The sequence below is a fragment of the Rhinoraja longicauda genome, chromosome 19 (genome assembly GCF_053455715.1).
Source record: "Rhinoraja longicauda isolate Sanriku21f chromosome 19, sRhiLon1.1, whole genome shotgun sequence".
NCBI lineage: Eukaryota > Metazoa > Chordata > Chondrichthyes > Rajiformes > Arhynchobatidae > Rhinoraja > Rhinoraja longicauda.
This window is the reverse complement of record NC_135971.1, coordinates 36,937,699-36,957,352: the sequence shown is the minus strand read 5'-3', so window position 1 is coordinate 36,957,352 and position 19,654 is coordinate 36,937,699. Positions and strand designations below refer to the sequence as shown.

The following is a 19,654-nucleotide window of genomic DNA, read 5'->3' as shown; positions in this document are numbered from 1 at the left end:
ACGGTAGACGCTGAATATCTAAAATAAGAACAATTTTGATTGAATATCTTTGGCCTCCAAGATTGACTCGGTTTCTATTTTCACAGATGCTGTTTGACCAATATTTCCTGCGTGTTCGGTTTACGTTTTCGTTTCAGCATTTGCAGATTTTTGATCAGATTATCACTTTTCAAATGGCAGTCGTCCAATCTCAGACCCCAGCATTAATAATACGTTACAATCAGATGACAATTTAGCGAGCTTTCAGTACGAACCGCAGAATCGCTGAAATGTACAAAGAAAACGCAACAAAATGGAGATACACGGAACTGCAGGTGCCAGAATCTTGAGCAAAACATAAAGTGCGGGAGGAACTCACCGGGTCAGGCCACGCTCGTGGAGGGAATGGATAAGTAAGATTTCGGGTCGGGATCATTTTTCAGAATGGAGAGCAATCAGCCCATCGCGTCAATTCTGCCCCAAAAGACTGCGCTAATCCCACTTAACTGTTGATGGTCCCAGCCAGACCGGTTAGGGTTCTTCAACTGTTGAAATCTGAAGGGCACAGGATTGTTTCTGAAACGTGGCGACTCTTTGTGTTCTATATCAGAAGTGTACTGTTATTAAAATAAATGGTTGAACATATTTATGCATGACTGTGGTTATGTAGAGCATGATTTTACTGAATTGATAGCAAAACAAATAATGTCACTGTATGCATCTACTTGTGACAATAAAGTTTCATTGAACCGCTGAGTTTCGGATCACCATCATTTATTGAGTGAATACATGTGTTCATAATTATCCATCTACCAACGTCCTCTCGTTACAGGGGCACGGCTGCACGTTCACTTCTTTGTTTTCCCCAAGAGATAACGGGTGGTGTTTAATAATGTTCCTATTTCACAGTCAACTTACAATGGAATTACAAATGATGGCAATGCTCGAGAGGTCAGGCAGCTTCTATGAAACAAGAAATAGGAATGATGTTACGGACGAAAGTCCTTGGTCAGAACTGACAGGAGATGGGAATCTCGCCGGAGAGAGGTGCAGAACTTCTTTAAGGCACGGGTATTCCTGGAAAGAGCAGTGGCAGTGAATTTAACATTGAAGGAAAAGACTTGAAGCAGTGAAGAATCTGACGACGTCGCTGCGAAATTCGAAACCGTGTTGGGTAAATGTTGAAATGTACTAATAAGAATAGTGCAGGTGGACAATTTACACCGAACCGAGATGCAGAGAGCTTGAAACGGTAGCGTTGGGTTATTGTCTATTCATTAGCATCAAGTACTGGAGATGTAATCTGAACAGTGGAAGCCATTATCGCGTGGAAAATCACGAGGGGAATGGATAGGGTGAATGCACATTGTGTGTTACCCAGATTGGGAGAATCAAGAACCAGAGGACATAGGCTTACGGTGAGAGAGGAAATATGTAATAGGAACCTGAGGGGCAACTTTTACACTGAGCCGTTCTTGCGTATATGGAACGATCTGCCAAAGGAGGTAGTAGAGGCAGGTACAAAACTGGAACAACATTTTAAAGAGCGTAAGAAGGAACTGTAGATGCTGATTGACAGCAAAGATAGACACAGATGCTGGAGTAACTCAGCGGATCAGGCAGCATCTCTGGAGAAAGGGAATAAGTGGGGATTCGTGTCGAGACCTTTCTTCAGATTGGGAGACAGGGGAAAAGGAAAGGAGAGATATAGAAAGTAAATGGAACGAATGAATGAAGGAAATATAAAAAGCAACGACGCTCAAGGAAATGTGGAACCCACAAAGGTCCATTGTTGGTGTGGGGTAGGTGATAACAAGTTGTACAGACTGTGAAACTCAACAAGACGGCAGTGAAACTAGTACGACAACTAGGGTGGGGGAGCAACGGAAAGAGATGGGATGCAAGCGGTTACCTGAAGATAGATAAATCAATATTCATACCGCTGGGTTGTGAGCTGCCCAAGCGAAATATGAGGTGCTGTTTCTCTACTATGTATTTGGCCTCACTCTGACAATGGAGGAGGCCTGGAATAGGAAGATCAATGTGGGAATGGGAAGGGGAGTAAACATGTTAGGCAACCGGGAGGTCACGTATGTCGAGGCGGTCTGAGCGATGGTGCTCAACAAAACGATCGCCGAGTTTGCGCTTGGTCTCGCCGATATATGGGAATCCACACCTGAAACAACCGATACAGTAGATGATGTTGCAGTACGTGCAAGTGAACCTCAACTTAGGTGCAAGTCTCACCTGAAAGGACTGACGGGGTCCCTGGAGAGAGTCGAGGGAGGAGGTGTAGAGACAGGTGTTGCATCTCCTGCGGTTGCAGGGGAAGGTACCTGGGATGCGGGTTGATTTGTTTGGGAAGGGATGAGTTAACCAGATTTGCGGAGGGAACATAAAAACATAGAAAATAGATGCAGGAGTATGCCACTCGGCCCTTCGAGCCAGCACCGCCATTCAATATGATCATGGCTGATCATCCAAAATCAGTACCCGTTCCTGCTTTCTTCCCATATCCCTTGATTCCGTTAGTCCCGAGGGCTGTATTTAACTCTCCCTTGAAAACATCCAGTGGATTGGCCTCCACTGCCTTCTGTGGCAGAGAATTCTACGGATTCGCAAATATCTTGTTGAAAAAGTTTTCCTTCATCTCAGTCCTAAGTAGCCTACCTCTTGTTCTTAAACTGTGACCCGTGGTTCTACACTCCCCCAACATCGGAAACATTTTTCCTGCATCTACCCTGCCCAATCTCTTAAGAATTTAATATGTTTCTATAAGATCCCCTCTCATCCTTCTAAATTCCAGTGAATATAAGCCCTATCGACCTATTCTTTCAACATATGTCAGTCCCACCATCCCGGGTATTAACCTGGTGAACCTACGTTGCACTCCCACAATAGCAAGAATGTCCTTCCTCCGATTGGGAGAGAAAAACTGCACACAATACTCCAGCCGTGGTCTCACGAGTGCCCTGTACAACTGCAGTAGGACCTCCTTGCTCCCATATTCAAATCTTCTCGCTATGAAAGCCAACATGCCATTTGCTTTCTTCATTGCCTGCTGCACCTCTATGCATACTTTCAGTGACTGATGTACAATGACATCCAGGTCCCCTTGCACCTACCCTTTTCCTAAACCATTCAGATAACAATCTGGCTTCTTGTTCTTGCCACCAAAGTGGATGACTTCACATTTATCCACATTATACTACATCTGCGCACTCACCCAACCTATCCAAGGCACCCTGCAGCCTCATATAGTTCTCCTCGCAGCTCACACTGCCGCCCAGCTTTGTGTCATCCACAAACTTGGAGATGTTACATTTAAATTTTTTCACCCAGAGTGTTGTAAATCTGTGGAATCCTGTGCCACGGAAGGCAGTGGATGCCAATTCACTGGATGTTTTCAAGAGAGAGTTAGATTTAGCTCTTCGGGCTAAAGGAATCAATGGATATGGGGAAAAGCAGGGACGCGGTGCTGATTTTGGATGATCAGCCACGATCGTATTGAATGGCAGAGCTGGCTCGAACATCTGAATGGCCTACTCCAGCACCTATCTTCTATGTTGAACCATATTGTATCATTAAATCAATCAAAACATTCAAGGCATTTCCACTGTGAGCTCTCTGCAGTCTCTTATAAAATAAACCTAAAACCGGAATATTCTGTAAGCACATCTGCACTTCCCAGAATAGCGGAATAGTAGAGCCATCGAGTTATAGATTGATACAGCGTGGAAACAGGCCATTCGGCCCAACTTGCCCAAGCCGGCCAACATGTCCCAGCTACACTAGTCCCACCTGCCTGCGTTTGGTCCATATCCCTCTAGACCTGTCCTATCCATGCCACTGTCTAACTGTTGCTTAAATATTGGATAGTCCCAGACTCAACGACCTCCTCTGGCAGCTTGCTCCATACACCCACCACCCTTTGTGTGAAAAGTTTACCCTCAGATTCCTATGATATTGTTCCCTTCACCTTCAACCAATGCCCTCTTGTCCTCGATTCACCTACTCTCGGAAAGGGACTCCGTGCATCTACCCGATCTATTGATCACGGCACGGTGGCGCAGCGGTAGAGTTGCTGCCTTACAGCGAATGCAGCGCCGGAGACTCAGGTTCGACCCTGACTACGGGCGCCGTCTGTGCGGAGTTTGTACGTTCTCCCCGTGACCTGCGTGGGTTTTCTCCGAGATCTTCGGTTTCCTCCCACACTCCAAAGACGTACAGGTATGTAGGTTAATTGACTGGGTAAATGTTTTTTTTAAATTGTCCCTAGTGTGCGTAGTGTTACACTATAGTGTTAATGTGCGGGGATCGTTGGGCGACGCGGACTCGGTGGGCCGGATCTAAATCTAATTCTAAATCTCATGATTTTATACATCTCCATAATTTTATACATCACCGCTTTTATACATCACCGCTTAACCTCCTGCGCTCCAACGAATAAAGTTCCAGCCAACTCAACCTCTCCCTGTAGCTCAGACCCTCTAGTCCTGGCAACATCCTCGTAAATGTTCTCTCTACCCTTTCCAGCTTGACAACAGCGTTCCTATAACATGGTGCCCAGAACTGAACAAATTACTCTAAATGCTGCCTCACCAACGTCTTATACAACTGCAAAATGACTTCCTAACTCCTCTACTCAATACTCTGACTGATGATGGCCAATGAACCACAAGGCTTTTTGACCACCCTATCTAGCTGCGACTCCACCTTCAAGGAACCATGCACCTGCACCCCAAGATCCGTCTGCCTGCAACACTCCCCAGAGCCCCACCATTCACTGTGTTGGTCCTGCCCATGTTAGACTTTCCAAAATGCAACACCTCACGTTCCTCTGTATTAAATTCCATCTTCACCGTCGTCCCGCGCCGAAAACGCAGTGTTGCAATCGGCGGGTCGAATCTGCCGGCAGAAGCCAGGGCTCTGGATCTCCGGCCCGGTCAGACCGTGTAGATCCAAACCCACAGAAGACTTCTGAGGCTGAATTTGCGGGCCTGTATCTCATCTCCGTTGCGGCGTAGACTGGACATTCCGGTTCCCATCGCGTCGGCGCGGCAGTGCGCGTAGGACAGCGGGGTCCGATGCTCCTCACAGCCGACCGCGATTTCAGGAGATTCCCGGCAGCGGTACGTACACGCGGTTGGTCACCAGTTGACGATTCGCGGCCCGATCAGAGCGCCGCCGCCACTTCGCGTGTCCCCGAACCCCGCGCTGCTGCCGCCGATCTCCCCGCCGACGCCCCGTGCTGAAAACCCAATGTTGCAATCGGCGGGTCAAATCTTCCGGGAATCTGACGGAATCGCGAAAGCCGAGATAGAGGCCCGCAAATTCGGCGTTGAAAGTCGGCTACGGGGATGGATCCACCCGGGCCGGAGTTCCAGAGCCCTGGATGCTGGCGGCAGATTCGACCCGCCGACTGCAACATTGCGTTTTCGACACGAGTCGTCGGCGGGGAACTCTGTGGGCGCTGCATGTTCGGAGACACCCGAAGAGCCGGCTCCGCCCCGACCGGGCCGCGAATCGTTAACTGGTAACCGGCTGTGTGAGTGTACCGGTGCCGGGAACCTGCCGATATCGCGGCTAACTGGAGACGCACGGCGACCCCGCTATCCGACGCGGAATGCCGCGATGAGTCGATGTGTACCGGAATGGCGAGCATAAGCCGCCGCGGTCCCGAGACACAGGCCCGCAGATTCCGCCTCGGAAGTGGTCTGTGAGTACAGATCCACCCGGTGTGGCCGGGCTGGAGATCCAGAGCAGATTCGACCCGCGCGGGGCGTCGGCGGGGAGCTCGGCGGCTGCAGCGCGACTCGTCAACCGAATCTGCGGGTCTGTATCTCGGCTCCGCGACGGCGTAGGTTGGACGTTCCGGTGGACATCGACACGTCGCGGCCATCCGCGCCGGACAGCGGGGTCGCCGGGCTCCCCCGATTTACCGCGATTGCGGCAGAATTCCCGGCAGCGGTACACACGCGGTCGGTCACCAGTTGACCAGTCGCGTCCCGACCGGGGAACCGGCGACTCTTCGGGTGTTTCCGGACCCCGCGCTGTTCCCGCCGGAGCTCCCCGCCGACGAACCCCGCGCCCAAAACGCAGCGTGGCAATCGGCGGGTGGAATCTGCCGCCTGCGGACGTGTCTCTGGAGCTCCGGAAACCGCACTCCCGGTGAGTCCGTCCCCATGGCCGACTCCACATGCGGGCTTTGCGGGTCCGTATCTCGGATCCGCGGCGCTCTGGGAAGGCCGTTCCGGTTCGCGGCGCGTTGGCCCGCGTCGGACGGCGGGGTCGCCGTGAACTCCCGGCTTACCGCGACATGGCAGATTCCCGCCAGTGTTACACTCACGCGGCCGTTCACCAGGTGACGAGTCGAGGCCCGTTCGGGGCGCTGCCGTCTCTTCATGTGCCTCTGAAACCTGTGCTCCACCCGCCGATCTCCCCGCCGACGCCCCGGGCTGAAAACGCAATGTTGTATTCGGCGGGTCAGATCTGCCGTTTGCGGCCGGGGCTCTGGAGCGCGGGCCGGGACACACCAGACCGATCCGTTCCCATAGACGACTTGCGATGCTGAATCTGCGGGCCGGTATCTCGGCTCCGCGGCGGCCTAGGCTGAATGTTACCGGACCCATCTACTCGTTGCGACAGCCCGCGTCGGACAGCGCGGTCCCGGGCTCCCCCAGTTCACCGCGATTTCGGCAGTGTCCATTGAAAGGTGCAGTTACCGGACAGGTCGCCGGTTGACGGGTCGCGGCCGCTCGAGGCGGTGCCGACTCTCCAGGTGTCTCCGATCACCGCGCTGCAGCCGCCGAGCTCCCCGCCGGCGCCCCGGGCAGATAACGCACGGTTACAATCGGCGGGTGGAATCTGCCGCCTGCGGTCGCGCTCGGCAACTCTGGCCCGACCACACCTGACGGATCCGACCCAAAGCCAACTTCCGATGTGGGATATGCGGGTCCGTATCTCGGCTCCGCGGCAGCCAAGGCTACCCGGTCCAGTATCCTACGACGCGTCGCGGCGACCTACGTCGGACAGCGGGATCGCCGTGCGCTCCCGGACGACCGTTATTCCAGCGGATTCCCGGCAGCGGGATACGTACGCGGCCGGGCTCCAGTTGACGAGTTGCGACCCGATCCACAAACCGCCGACTCCTCGGGTGTCTCTGAACACCGCGCTGTACCCGCCCAGCTCCGCGCCCACACCCTGGGCCCCAAACGCAATGTTGCAATCGGCGGGTCGAATCTGCCGCCTGCGCCCGAGTCTCTGGATCTCCGGCCATTTGCAGACCGGGTGGTTTATCCCCATTGCCGACCTCCGAGGCCGAATGTGCGAAGCTGTATCTCCGCTCCGCGGCGGCGTAGCCTCGACGTTCCGTTACCCATCGACTGTCGCGACAGTCCACGTTGGAGAGCGGGGTCGCCGGGCTGCCCCGATTTACCGTGACTTCGTCAGATTTCCCGGCAGAGGTTCAGTCGTGCGAGGGTTAAACAGAGAATCTCAGCTGGAATGTAAAATGGAATTACCAGCGTTCCACAGCCCCTGAAAACAACATTGAAACACAGTTCTCCAGACAGTGGGAGACACTGTCTGCACCTGTCCGTGGCAGGAGACTCGCGTTGCCTGGGAACGTCGCCTTTCTCAGGCCATTCTATGGGAACGTGTAGCGTTGGTGAACCAAACACAGCAGCAATAGTTGGGTCGACCACCCGCGCCGCTGCCGCTAGTAGCGCAGAAACGTTGCAGACAAGGGGGGCTTATGATGGGCTCGGGGAGGGGCAGTGGCGCGGTCTGCTCTGATGGGAAATGCCATAAAGGATGGAGTTGGCGGCCTTTTGCGGAGAGAGACCCAGCCTTGGGCCGTGTGGCGGACGGTGCCGGGTGATGGAGAACAGAACCATCCTGCGGCGTGCTGTGCCGTGTACTCGGGGTTTGCGAGCGTGTACTGGGTTATTCGGGGACATGTGAGTGTACGTGCCTTATTTGGTCGTGCAATAAATTTCATAGTGAATCAAACTGGTTTTTTAAAATTTATTATTATTTTTAAAAATTTATATTATTTTTATTTTTTTACAGAACGTTGTGGAAAACAACCCCCCCACCCTTACCCCCACCCCTTATACTAACCCCAAATAAGAAAAAGAAAGAAAAGAAAAAAAGATTAAAGACTGCCTGGTTGTTGGTGGTCCTGCACACGCCCCATGGAATTCCAAACAGAATAAACTATATGTATATACATCTCTCACAAAAGAACCATTGTAAATATGAACAATTCTTCTATATATATAGGCCCCTCTTTTGTAGATAAGGACGCCAGATATTTTAAAAAGTATCATATTTGTTCCTTAAATTATAAGTAATTTTTTCAAGTGGGATACAGTTAGAAATTTCATTATTCCAAAGGTCCATACTTAAATAGGAATCAGATTTCCAAGTAACTGCGATAGTTTTTTTGGCGACTGCTAATGCAATTTTTATAAATTCTTTCTGATATTTATTCATTTTAAGTTGTGGTCTTATTCCTTCAACATCACCCAATAACAACAATCTTGGGTTGTATGGAAGTTGTATTCCGATAATCTGTTCTAAAAAACTTCTTAAATTTGTCCAAAAAGGTTGTATTTTTGAACAGGACCAAGTAGAATGAAAAAAAGTACCAATTTCTTGATTGCACCGAAAACATTGGTCAGATAAACTTGAGTTTATTCTCTTTAATTTTTGTGGTGTGATATATAATTGATGCAGAAAGTTATATTGTACTAGTCTAAACCGAACATTTATTGCATTTTTCATACTGTCAAGGCATAGTTTTGACCAATTTGTTCCATCAATATTAATATTCAAATCCGTTTCCCATTTTCGCCTTGATATATGAATTCCTTGTTTAGGAGCCTTTTTTTGAATTAGATTATATATAATAGAAGTAAAAAAATGTATTTACCCTTTTTGAATTAGGTTTTCAATTTCCTTAGATTTCGGCAATAACATTGTTTGACCCAATTTATCTTTTAAATAAGCTCTTAATTGAAAGTAACAGAAAAGGGAATTATTTGATATATGATATTTATTTTTCAATTGTTCAAATGACATCAATATACCTTTTTCAAAGCAATCACCTATATATCTAATCCCTTTTTGATGCCACCTACATAGAAGCTGGTTATCCATTGTAAAAGGTATCAATCTATTCTGAATCAAAGTTGTCTTTCCTAATAAAGATTTTTTTGTTTCATCCTCAAAATTTACCTTATTCCATAATCCGATCAAGTATTTTAATAATGGAGATTCTTTCAGACCCCGTATCAATTTAGGTTCCCAGTGAATCAAACTGTTGTGTGAATCCGGTGATGTATCGAACACAACAGGTGCGTGAACGCGGCTGGTCGCCAGTTGACCTGATCGGGTCGCCGCCGACTCTTGGGTTGTCATTGAACACCGTGCTGCGCCCGCCGAGCTCCCCGCCGACGCCCCGCGCTGTAAACGCAATGTTACAATCGGCGGGATGGATGTGCCGCCTTCGGACTGGACTCTGGAACTCCAGCACGTCCAGACCCGCTGGATCCATCTCCACAGCCGACTCCCGACGCCGAATCTGCGGCCTGTATCGGGGCGAGGCGACGGCGTCGGCTGGAGGTTCCGTTTCCCATCGATTGGTCGCGGCATTCTGCGTCGGACAGCGGGGTCGCCGGGCGCTCCCGGCCTATCGCGATTCCGGCAGATTTCCCGACAGCGGTACATTCCCGCGGCCGGTCACCGGTCGACGAGTCGCATCCCGTTTGGCGGCGGCTGCACGGTGTTCGTCGCCACCCGCAGACCAGGCGGCAGTGGGCCCGTGGAATCAGAGGAGACGTGACTTCCTTTAACTGATGGTGGAGAGGAGAGCGATGCGGCTGTGGTGCAGAGTTTCCTGTGAACCGCCAATGACTGAAGCACTGGCGGGCGGCGCTGCGCCTGAACGGCAGCGGGAGTTGATGGCAACGTGTGGAGACAGTTCCTTCTGGCAAGAGGGGAAGGGCGGGTTGCAGGGTGTGCAGCCGGGGGAGTGAGGGGTGAACACAGGGAGACACTGCGGGATACAGCGGTCCGAGTGAACTGCGGCGTGCGGGAGGATTGCGGGATGCGAGACTGCGCTGTTGCACGTTGTGTTCCTATCACCACCTCAAATCGCCCATTACCCCGCCCCCTCACAACTCACTCCCACCTCTCCCCCCACCCCCCCTCACCACTCACATCCACCCCCCCTCCCCACTCAGATCCCCCCACCCCACTCCCTCACCACTCACATCCCCCCTCACCACTGGAGGATGGGGAGGTTAGTTTCTGGGGAGATTCCACGGGGGTCCTGTGTCTCCGGTTCATCTCTGACCCGCCCCCCACCCCCGGGGAAACGACAGACCGACCGGCGTTGTGGGGGTGGGGAATGTACAGGGTGATGTGGGTCAGCTGGTGACATGGGAAGGGCAGGGGCGGGGGGAGTGAGTCCCGGTCAATGCGAGTCGATGCAGTGTGAGGAGCAGTAAGGGGCGGCCACACACGGTGAATGGAGGGGTCCCGGGGAGTATTGGGGAGCGGGGAGATCTCGGGGTACTCCATGAAGCTGCAGCGCAGCTCGACAAGACGGCCCTGTCCCCGACCCTGACACACACGGTGCTCATTCGACCTCATCGGCCGCGGCGAGGGAACCAGGAGCTGGGAGACCGCTGTGAATGTGAGCGAATCACAGAGAGTGCTGGAGGAACTCTGCGGGTCAGGCAGCGTCTGTGGAGGGAATGGACAGGCGAGGTTCCGGGTGGGTTCAGTCTGAGGAAGGGAGGGGTGGGTGAAGCTGAGAGAACCTGCCCCAGGGTCAGAGGCGGGCAACTGATGAGGGGAGCAGAGAAGCGGCGGCGCCGTTAAACCAGTCCGCCGTTGCCGAGTTCGCAGAAGACGTCACCGGCACTTAGTGTAGATTAATGTAGTTTATTGTTATCACCTGTACCGAGGTACAGTGAAAAGATCTGTTGTGCCGCGCTGCCCAGTGAGCGGAAACACTGTCCATGATTACAATCAAGCCGTCCACAGTGTACAGATACAGGAGACATGTATCATGTTAAATGCAGGATAAAGTGCGATTAAAGATGGTCCGAGGGTCTCCGATGAGGAAGATGTGAGGTTATGACGGCTAATTGGTGATAGGATGGTTCAGTTGCCTGATAACAGCTGGGGTGAAACTGTGCCTGAATGTGGAGGGGCGCGTTTTCACACTTCTGTCCCTCTTGTCCGATGGGAGAGGGGAGAAGGGGGATTGGCCGCGCTGGTCCAGGACAAGTTGCTGGTGATGTTTACTGCTCAGTACTTGAAGTTTACAAACTCCGGCGCCGTCAATGTACACCGGGGTGTGTGGACCGCATCGCTTCCTGAAGTCGATCACTGTCTCCCAGACACGTTACAATCTCCCGCTCCGTTCTCCAGCGCCCCGGGTTCAGTTTAGAGATACAGCGCGGAAACAGGCCCTTCGGCCCACCGAGTCCGCCCCGCCCAGCGATCCCCGCACACTAGGGACAATTTACAATTTTACCAAGCCAATTAACCTGCAAACATGTACGTCTTTGGAGTGTGGGAGGAAACCGGTGACCAGGAGAAAACCCACGCAGTCACGGGGGAATCTAGAAGCTCCGTACAGACAGCAGCCGTAGTCAGGATCGAGCCCGGGTCTCCGGCGCTGCGAGGCAGCAACTCTACCGCTGCTCCACCGTCCGCGCTCTCCCCGGTCACGGATGTCTCGGCACCTTCACCACCCCCTCCCACGGAGTGTCCCACTGGGCCCGCCCTCCCAATGCCCGTGACACCCCCAACCCCCCAATGCCCGTGACCCCCCCCCACCCTCCCAATGCCCGTGACCCCCCCTCCCCCATCACCACCACAAGCAGCCACGGACAGGCAGCTGGAGAACACACTGGACTTTATTGAACATTTATTTCGCGACAGTGAAGCAGAACACGCCCCCCAGCAAAGAATCACATTCCCTGATCACCCCCCCCAGCAATGAATCCCATTCCCTGATCACCCCCCCCCCCCCCCCCACAGTCCACGGGTGGATGTGTCGCCCCAACGCCAGGAACCCCTCCCTCCCACTCCGCCCCCCGACCGGCTCCGGACCTCGGGTCAACCAGCGCTGCAACGCTCCAGCTGTGATTGCCACCAGATGTTGATCGGGACTGTTCCCCACTGAACCCCGTCATTGCAGGAACATTATGGGAAGCAGCAGCCCCCCCCCCCCCAGTGCAGTCAGTAAATGAGCAGCGACCCAGAGAGACAAGCGCAAAGTCCAAATCACCAAACCAGCTGTGGATGCGCTCATTGCTCACCCATCACCCCACGATTACAGTCCCCGCCCCCCCCAAAGCAGAAACCCCGCAAACTTGTCCCGCTCTCCACCGACGCTCCTGGACCGGCGGCGGGACACGGCGGCCCTGGGGGAGAGAGAGAGTTGGTCACAGAGCGACGCCAGCCCACCCGTGTAGCAGTAATACCGACCCCCGCCCCCCCACCGGGAATAAACACCCACTCCCCCAGCACCACAGGACAGCCCAGCACAACAACAGGCCCTTCGGCCCACACTGTCTGTACCGACCGTGCCGCCAAGACCAACTATCTGCCCGCTCGTCACACCCCCCCCCCCCCCCCGCGCTGCCCGCATCTCCACGCGTCCATCCAACAGCCTCTTTAATGCCCCTGTCGTGGCTGTGTCGCCGCCACCCCCTCAATTATCAGCAATAAACCCACCCCCACCCCGGGAATAACAGCTCCCCCCGGAAACACCCACCCCCTCAATTATCAGCAATAAACCCACCCCCACCCCGGGAATAACTGCCCCCCCCGGAAACACCCACCCGCTCAATTATCAGCAATAAACCCACCCCCACCCCGGGAATAACTGCCCCCCCGGAAACACCCACCCCTCCCCTTACCGGATATAATATCCCCCCCACACACACCACTTGCATATCCCCCCCTCCACACACACACCACTGGCATATCCCCCCCACACACACCACTGGCATATCCCCCCCACACACACCACTGGCATATCCCCCCCACACACACACCACTGGCATACCCCCCCACACACACACCACTGGCATATCCCCCCCCCCACACACACAAACACCGCTGGCATATTCCACACACACACACACCACTGGCATATCCCCACCTCCGCACACACACTAACCGCAGCCCCTCCCCTCACGGGATGTATCTCCCGCCCTCGCAACGGGGAATTCAACTCACCGCCCCCCGCCGAAAATAACCCCCCCCCTCAAGGGCGATGATCCCCACACCGGGAATTAAACTCACTGCCCCCCCTCCACCAGAATAAACGCCCCCCCCCCACAGGGGAATTAAATCCACCCCCCCCCGGGGAATTAAAGCCACCCCCCCACAGGGGAACTAAACTTGCCCCCCCCGCTCCCCCCCTCCCACCCCGGGTGTGGTGTGTGGGGTGTGTGGGGCGGGTTGTGTGGGGGCGCCGGCTCGGTTCCTACCTCAGGCTGGAGCAGAGGATGTTGATGAGTTTTCCCCGCGCTCCGATGCTGCGGAGGGAAGGAGCGCCGTTACACGTCTACTGGCAACGGCGTGGCTGCAGCGAGGCGCAGACGGCCGGACACGCGCACACGGACACATGCGCGCACACGCGAGCACGGGCACGCGCGCAGAGGTACGGGCACTCGCCCGGACACGAGCACGGGGGGGGGGGGGGGGGGGGGGCGCAGAGACGGTCACGTGGATAAGTGTGAGGTTATCCACTTTGGTGGTAAGAATAGGAAGGCAGATTATTATTTGAATGGTGTCAAGTTAGGAACAGGGGACGTACAACGTGATCTGGGTGTCCTAGTGCATCAGTCACTGAAAGGAAGCATGCAGGTACAGCAGGCAGTGAAGAAAGCCAATGGCATGTTGGCCTTCATAACAAGAGGAGTTGAGTATAGGAGCAAAGAGGTCCTTCTGCAGTTGTACCGGGCCCTGGTGAGACCGCACCTGGAGTACTGTGTGCAGTTTTGGTCTCCAAATTTGAGGAAGGATATTCTTGCTATTGAGGGCGTGCTGCGTAGGTTCACTAGGTTAATTCCCGGAATGGCGGGACTGTCGTATGTTGAAAGACTGGCGACGGGATCTTATCGAAACATATAAGTTATTAAGAGGTTGGACATGTTAGAGGCAGGAAACATGTTCCCAATGTTGGGGGATTCCAGAACCAGGGGCCACAGTTTAAGAATAAGGGGTTGGCCATTTAGAACAGAGATGAGGAAAAACTTTTTTAGTCAGACTGTTGTGAATCTGTGGATTCTCTGCCTCAGAAGGCAGTGGAGGCCAATTCTCTGAATGCATTCAAGAGAGAGCTAGATAGAGCTCTTAAGGATAGCGGAGTCAGGGGGTATGGGGAGAAAGCAGGAACGGGGTACTGATTGAGAATGATCAGCCATGATCACATTGAATGGCGGTGCGTACAGGCTCGAAGGGCCGAATGGCCTCCTCCTGCACCTATTGTCTATTGTCACAGCGCAGAAACGTGCACAGATACGCATGGACAGACGGGCGCGCGCAGAGACAGACGGGCGCGCGCGTGGACAGGCGGGCGCGCGCAGGGACAGACGGGCGCGCGCGTGGACAGACGGGCGCGCGCAGGGACAGGCGGGCGCGCGCAGGGACAGACGGGCGCGCGCAGACAGACAGACACAGTAAGGATGTGTAAGACTGTGGACAGGGGCGGAGCTGGGGTCTGAGGGAACTTACTCTGGGTGGGACCGTAGACGATCTTCCCCGCTGTAAAACACACACACAGTTAGTGACGCGGCCCCGCATCAGCCTGGTCTAAACACACACATTCAGCAGCTGCCCCGTCAGCTCCGGACACACTCACACAGCGGACACGGGCAGCGCTGTGACCGGCAAGCAAGAGTGCGACAGGCCGCAGGTCAGGGCTGGGCCCGGCCCCGACACCGGGACACCGGCTCCCCGCCAACACCTGACCTCAGGGTGGGGGCGTTCGAGGTGAAGGGAGCGGGGAAACGACTGAAGTGAGGGCGAGATGGAGGGGGAGAGGGACGAGGAGGTGTGGGAGGGGGGAGATGGAGGGGGGTGAGATAGAGGGGGGAGGGAGAACGAGGGGAGGGTGGAGCGGAGGGAACAGGAGCTGTGGTCTGAGGGAAATTACTTACGGAGTGGAGGGTGGAGACGTGGAGGAGCAGGCGGGAGGGGGGAGATGGTGGGGGAGGGGGGAAGTTGGGGGTAAGGGGAGGGGGAGATGGTTGGGAGGGGAGCGGGGGATGAAGTTGGGGGTCAAGCAGGGGGAGATCATGGGGAATGGGAGCAGTGGAAGTTGGGGGTGAGGCAGCAGGAGATGGAGTTGGAGGAGTGGGGGGGGGGCAGAGTGAGATTTACTCGGTGTTGTTGCCGGGTCGGGCCACGAGGGTGGAGGTGCCCGGAGGATGATGCAGTCATGGGACGGGAGGGCAGAGCTGCGCTTTGAGATAGGAGGATCGGACGAATAATCCCCCCTCCCCCGGGGGCTGCGATGTGTCCGCTCTGCCCGAGGGGTGGGGGAGCAGAGACTCTCAGCCCGATGGATGTCCGGCTGGAGCTGCCAGGCAGAGAATCAGCGGCCCAGAGCCGGCACATGGGAGCATTGTCCATGACGGGCAGACACGGGCACGGTGGGCCGAAGGGCCTTATACGGTGTTGCCTGCCCCCCCATCCCCCTTCTCCCACCCCATCCCACACCCCACCACCCACCCACACCCCAGCACACCTCACCCCCCACCTCCACCATATCACCCTCCCCCCCCACCCCACACCAGCCCCCACCCACACTGACTCGTGAATCGGGGGAACGGAACAACGTGGCAGAAGGGGCGGGCGGAGCGGGAGACGGATGGAACAGGAGAGGCGGGGGTCGGGAAAGGCGGGGTGGGGGGGATAAGACGTCCCCCCCACTGTCTCTGAGGGGGAGGGGAGGGGGTGCTGGGCTGGGGGGGGGGGGGGGCGGCCCTGTCTCTCCCCACTCCTACCTTGTCTCCTCTTCCAGTACAGGACTCCCCCCACGGCCGCGCCCACCGCCAGCACCGCCGCCGCGACAACAACGAGCGCGATGATCATCCCGGTGCTGCCCGACTCACGGACTGTCGGAGATTCAGAAACACAGGCGGATGAAGGACTGAGATCCCGGACCCCCACCCTCTGCCCCTCTTCCATCCCCCCCCCCCCACCCCCTCTCATCCCCTCCCCCTCTCAAACTCCCCCATCCCCAACCCCCTCTCATTCCCCTTCACGTCTCACTCACCCCCTCCCGTGCCGCTCCCCTCCTCACCCCACCCCACCTGCCCTCTGCGCTACCACTCCCCTCACCCACGGCACCTGCCCTCCCATCCCTCCCCAGTAACCTACTCACCTGCCCCTCTCCACCAACCCTCCCCTCTCCCACTCCCTCTCACAAGCCCCCGCCACCCCCGCTCCCATCCCTCCCTCCCCCCCCACCCGCTCCCCTCCCCTCTCCCCCCCCACCCGCTCCCCTCCCCTCTCCCCCCCCCCCACCCCCCCCCCTCTCCCCCCCCCCCCCCCACTGACCCAGGAAGACCTCGAGGGGCTCGGACAGCCCCGGGTGCTCCACACGGCAGGAGAGCGGGCCCCGGTCCCCGGGCTCCACGTCGGCCCAGCGGCGCAGCTGGTAGGTGCCGTCGTGGTTGGGCAGCGTATCGAGGGAGTGGGTCTCATCCAGGACCAGCCCGGCCCGCACCAGGTTCACCTCGATGGAGCGCGGGTAGAAGCCCGTGGTGAAGCACGACAGGCGGCGGCCATCGGCCGTCAGAGAGATGCTCACCTCGGGCTGGACTGTGGGGAGACAACAGAGAGCGGAGACAGTGAGGGGGAGACAGTGAGGGAGAGACAGTGAAGGGAGACAGTGAGGGGGAGACAGTGAGGGGGAGACAGTGAGGGGGAGACAGTGAGGGGGGAGACAGTGAGGGGGGAGACAGTGAGGGGGAGACAGTGAGGGGGAGACAGTGAGGGGGAGACAGTGAGGGGGAGACAGTGAGGGGGAGACAGTGAGGGGGAGACAGTGAGGGGGAGACAGTGAGGGGGAGACGGTGAGGGGGAGACAGTGAGGGGGGGACAGTGAGGGGGAGACAGTGAGGGGGAGACAGTGAGGGGAGAGACAGTGAGGGGGAGACAGTGAGGGGGAGACAGTGAGGGGGAGACGGTGAGGGGGAGACAGTGAGGGGGAGACAGTGAGGGGGAGACAACAGAGAGCGGAGACAGTGAGGGGGAGACAGTGAGGGGGAGACAGTGAGGGGGAGACAGTGAGGGGGAGACAGTGAGGGGGAGACAGTGAGGGGGAGACAGTGAGGGGGAGACAGACAGACTGGGGGGGCAGACAGATGGGGAGGACAGACAGAGGGGGCAGAGAGAGGGGGTGGGACAGAGAGAGGGAGTGGGACAGAGAGAGGGGGAGGACAGAGAGAGGCAGTGGGGCAGAGAGTGGGGGGACGACAGAGAGAGGGGGGGCAGAGGGAGAAGGTGCCACGCGTGAGGCTGCTGAGGAAGCTGAGACCCCACGGTATCAGAGGGCAGACACTGTCATGGATGGCAGGTTGGCTGGATGGCAGAAGGCAAAGAGTGGCAATAAAGGGGGGTTTGTGTTTGTCCGCCAGTGACCAGTGGGGTTCCACAGGGGCCGGTGCTGGGGCCGCTGCTCCACGTTGTATATTCATCATTTGGACGAGGGGATTGAAGGCTTTTGTCGCAAAGGTTCCAGATGTTACGGGAATAGGTGCAGGGGCAGGTAGTGTAGAGAAAGCAGGGACTGTGCAGAAGGACGTGGACAGGTTGGGAGAGCGGGCAGAGACGTGGCAGATGGAATATAGTGCAGCAAAGTGTGGAGACGTGCTTTGTAGTCGCCGGAATAAAGGTGAAGACTATTTTCTAAATAGGGAGAGAATCCTGAAATGGGAGGTGCAAAGGGACTTGGGAGCTGGTGCAGGATTCCCACAACGTTAATCTGCAAGTGGAATCAGTGGTGAAGAAAGCAAACTTAATGCCAGCGTTTATTACAAGAGGGTTTGTGGACAAAAGCAGGGATGTGGTGCTGAGGGTCTATAAGCCGCTGGTCACAGGGATGTGGTGCTGAGGGGTCTATAAGCCGCTGGTCACAGGGATGTGATGCTGAGGGTCTATAAGCCGCTGGTCACAGGGATGTGGTGCTGAGGGTCTATAAGCCGCTGGTCACAGGGATGTGGTGCTGGGGGTCTATAAGCCGCTGGTCACAGGGATGTGGTGCTGAGGGTCTATAAGCCGCTGGTCACAGGGATGTGGTGCTGGGGGTCTATAAGCCGCTGGTCACAGGGATGTGGTGCTGAGGGTCTATAAGCCGCTGGTCACAGGGATGTGGTGCTGGGGGTCTATAAGCCGCTGGTCACAGGGATGTGGTGCTGAGGGTCTATAAGCCGCTGGTCACAGGGATGTGATGCTGAGGGTCTATCAGCCGCTGGTCACAGGGATGTGGTGCTGAGGGTCTATAAGCCGCTGGTTACTGGATGTGGTGCTGAGGGTCTATAAGCCGCTGGTCACAGGGATGTGATGCTGGGGGTCTATAAGCCGCTGGTCACAGGGATGTGGTGCTGAGGGTCTATAAGCCGCTGGTCACTGGGATGTGACGCTGGGGGTCCTATAAGCCGCTGGTCACAGGGATGTGGTGCTGAGGGTCTATAAGCCGCTGGTCACAGGGATGTGGTGCTGAGGGTCTATAAGCCGCTGGTCACAGGGATGTGGTGCTGAGGGTCTATAAGCCGCTGGTCACTGGGATGTGACGCTGGGGGTCTATAAGCCGCTGGTCACAGGGATGTGGTGCTGAGGGTCTATAAGCCGCTGGTCACAGGGATGTGGTGCTGAGGGTCTATAAGCCGCTGGTCACAGGGATGTGGTGCTGGGGGTCTATAAGCCGCTGGTCACAGGGATGTGGTGCTGAGGGTCTATAAGCCGCTGGTCGGGCCCCATGTGGAATATTGTGAGCAATTCTGTGCAGCGTATCTGAGGAAGGATGTGTTGGCTCTGGAGAGGGGTCCAGAGGAGGTTCACGAGAACGATCCCAGGAATGAGTGGGTTAACCTATGATGAGCGTTTGTCAACACTGGGCCTGGACTCACTGGGGTTTGGAAGAATGAGGGGGGAACTCATTGAAACGTACAGAATAGTGGGCGGCCTGGATAGAGTGGATGTGGAGAGGATGTTTCCACCAGTGGGAGAGTCTAGGACTAGAGGGCACAGCCTCAGGATTAAAGGACGTTCATTTAGGAAGGAGATGAGCAGAGATGTCTTTAGCCAGAGGGTGGTGAATCTGTGGGATTCATTGTCACAGCGGCTGTGGAGGCCACAAGTCAGTGGAGATCATTAAGGCAGAGATTGATCGATTGGGGATTAGTGGAGGTGTTAGAGGTTACGGGGAGAAGGCAGGAGAATGGGGTTAGGAGGGAGAGATAGATCAGCCATGATTGGATGGAGGAGTAGACTTGATGGGCCGAATGGCCACATCTACTGTTCCTTATATGAGAGAGGAGGAGAGAGAGGGGGAGGAGAGAGGGAGGGGGAGAGAGGGGGGGAGGAGAGAGGGGGGGAGGGGAGGGGGGGAGAGAGAGATGGGGAGAGG

General features: G+C 55.8%; 1 protein-coding gene and 1 pseudogene across 2 annotated transcripts in view; one reads left to right on the top strand and one right to left on the bottom strand.

Moving 5' to 3' along the window:
• The window catches only part of LOC144603231 (class I histocompatibility antigen, F10 alpha chain-like), a 1,654,937-nt pseudogene that overhangs the window by 731,482 nt on the left and 903,801 nt on the right, over nucleotides 1-19,654 (top strand). The gene's annotated exons all lie outside the window — the stretch shown is intronic.
• LOC144602562 (class I histocompatibility antigen, F10 alpha chain-like) overlaps nucleotides 12,076-19,654 on the bottom strand; it is a 12,556-nt gene continuing 4,977 nt past the window's right edge. Inside the window, exons 3-7 of the mRNA XM_078415691.1 lie at nucleotides 16,582-16,871; nucleotides 16,026-16,136; nucleotides 14,752-14,781; nucleotides 13,503-13,550; nucleotides 12,076-12,428 (exon numbers count right to left, since the gene is read on the bottom strand). Of these exons, the coding sequence (XP_078271817.1) occupies nucleotides 13,504-13,550; nucleotides 14,752-14,781; nucleotides 16,026-16,136; nucleotides 16,582-16,871 (478 nt within the window). The 3' untranslated portion in view covers nucleotides 12,076-12,428; nucleotide 13,503. The remainder of the gene's footprint in view (nucleotides 12,429-13,502; nucleotides 13,551-14,751; nucleotides 14,782-16,025; nucleotides 16,137-16,581; nucleotides 16,872-19,654) is intronic.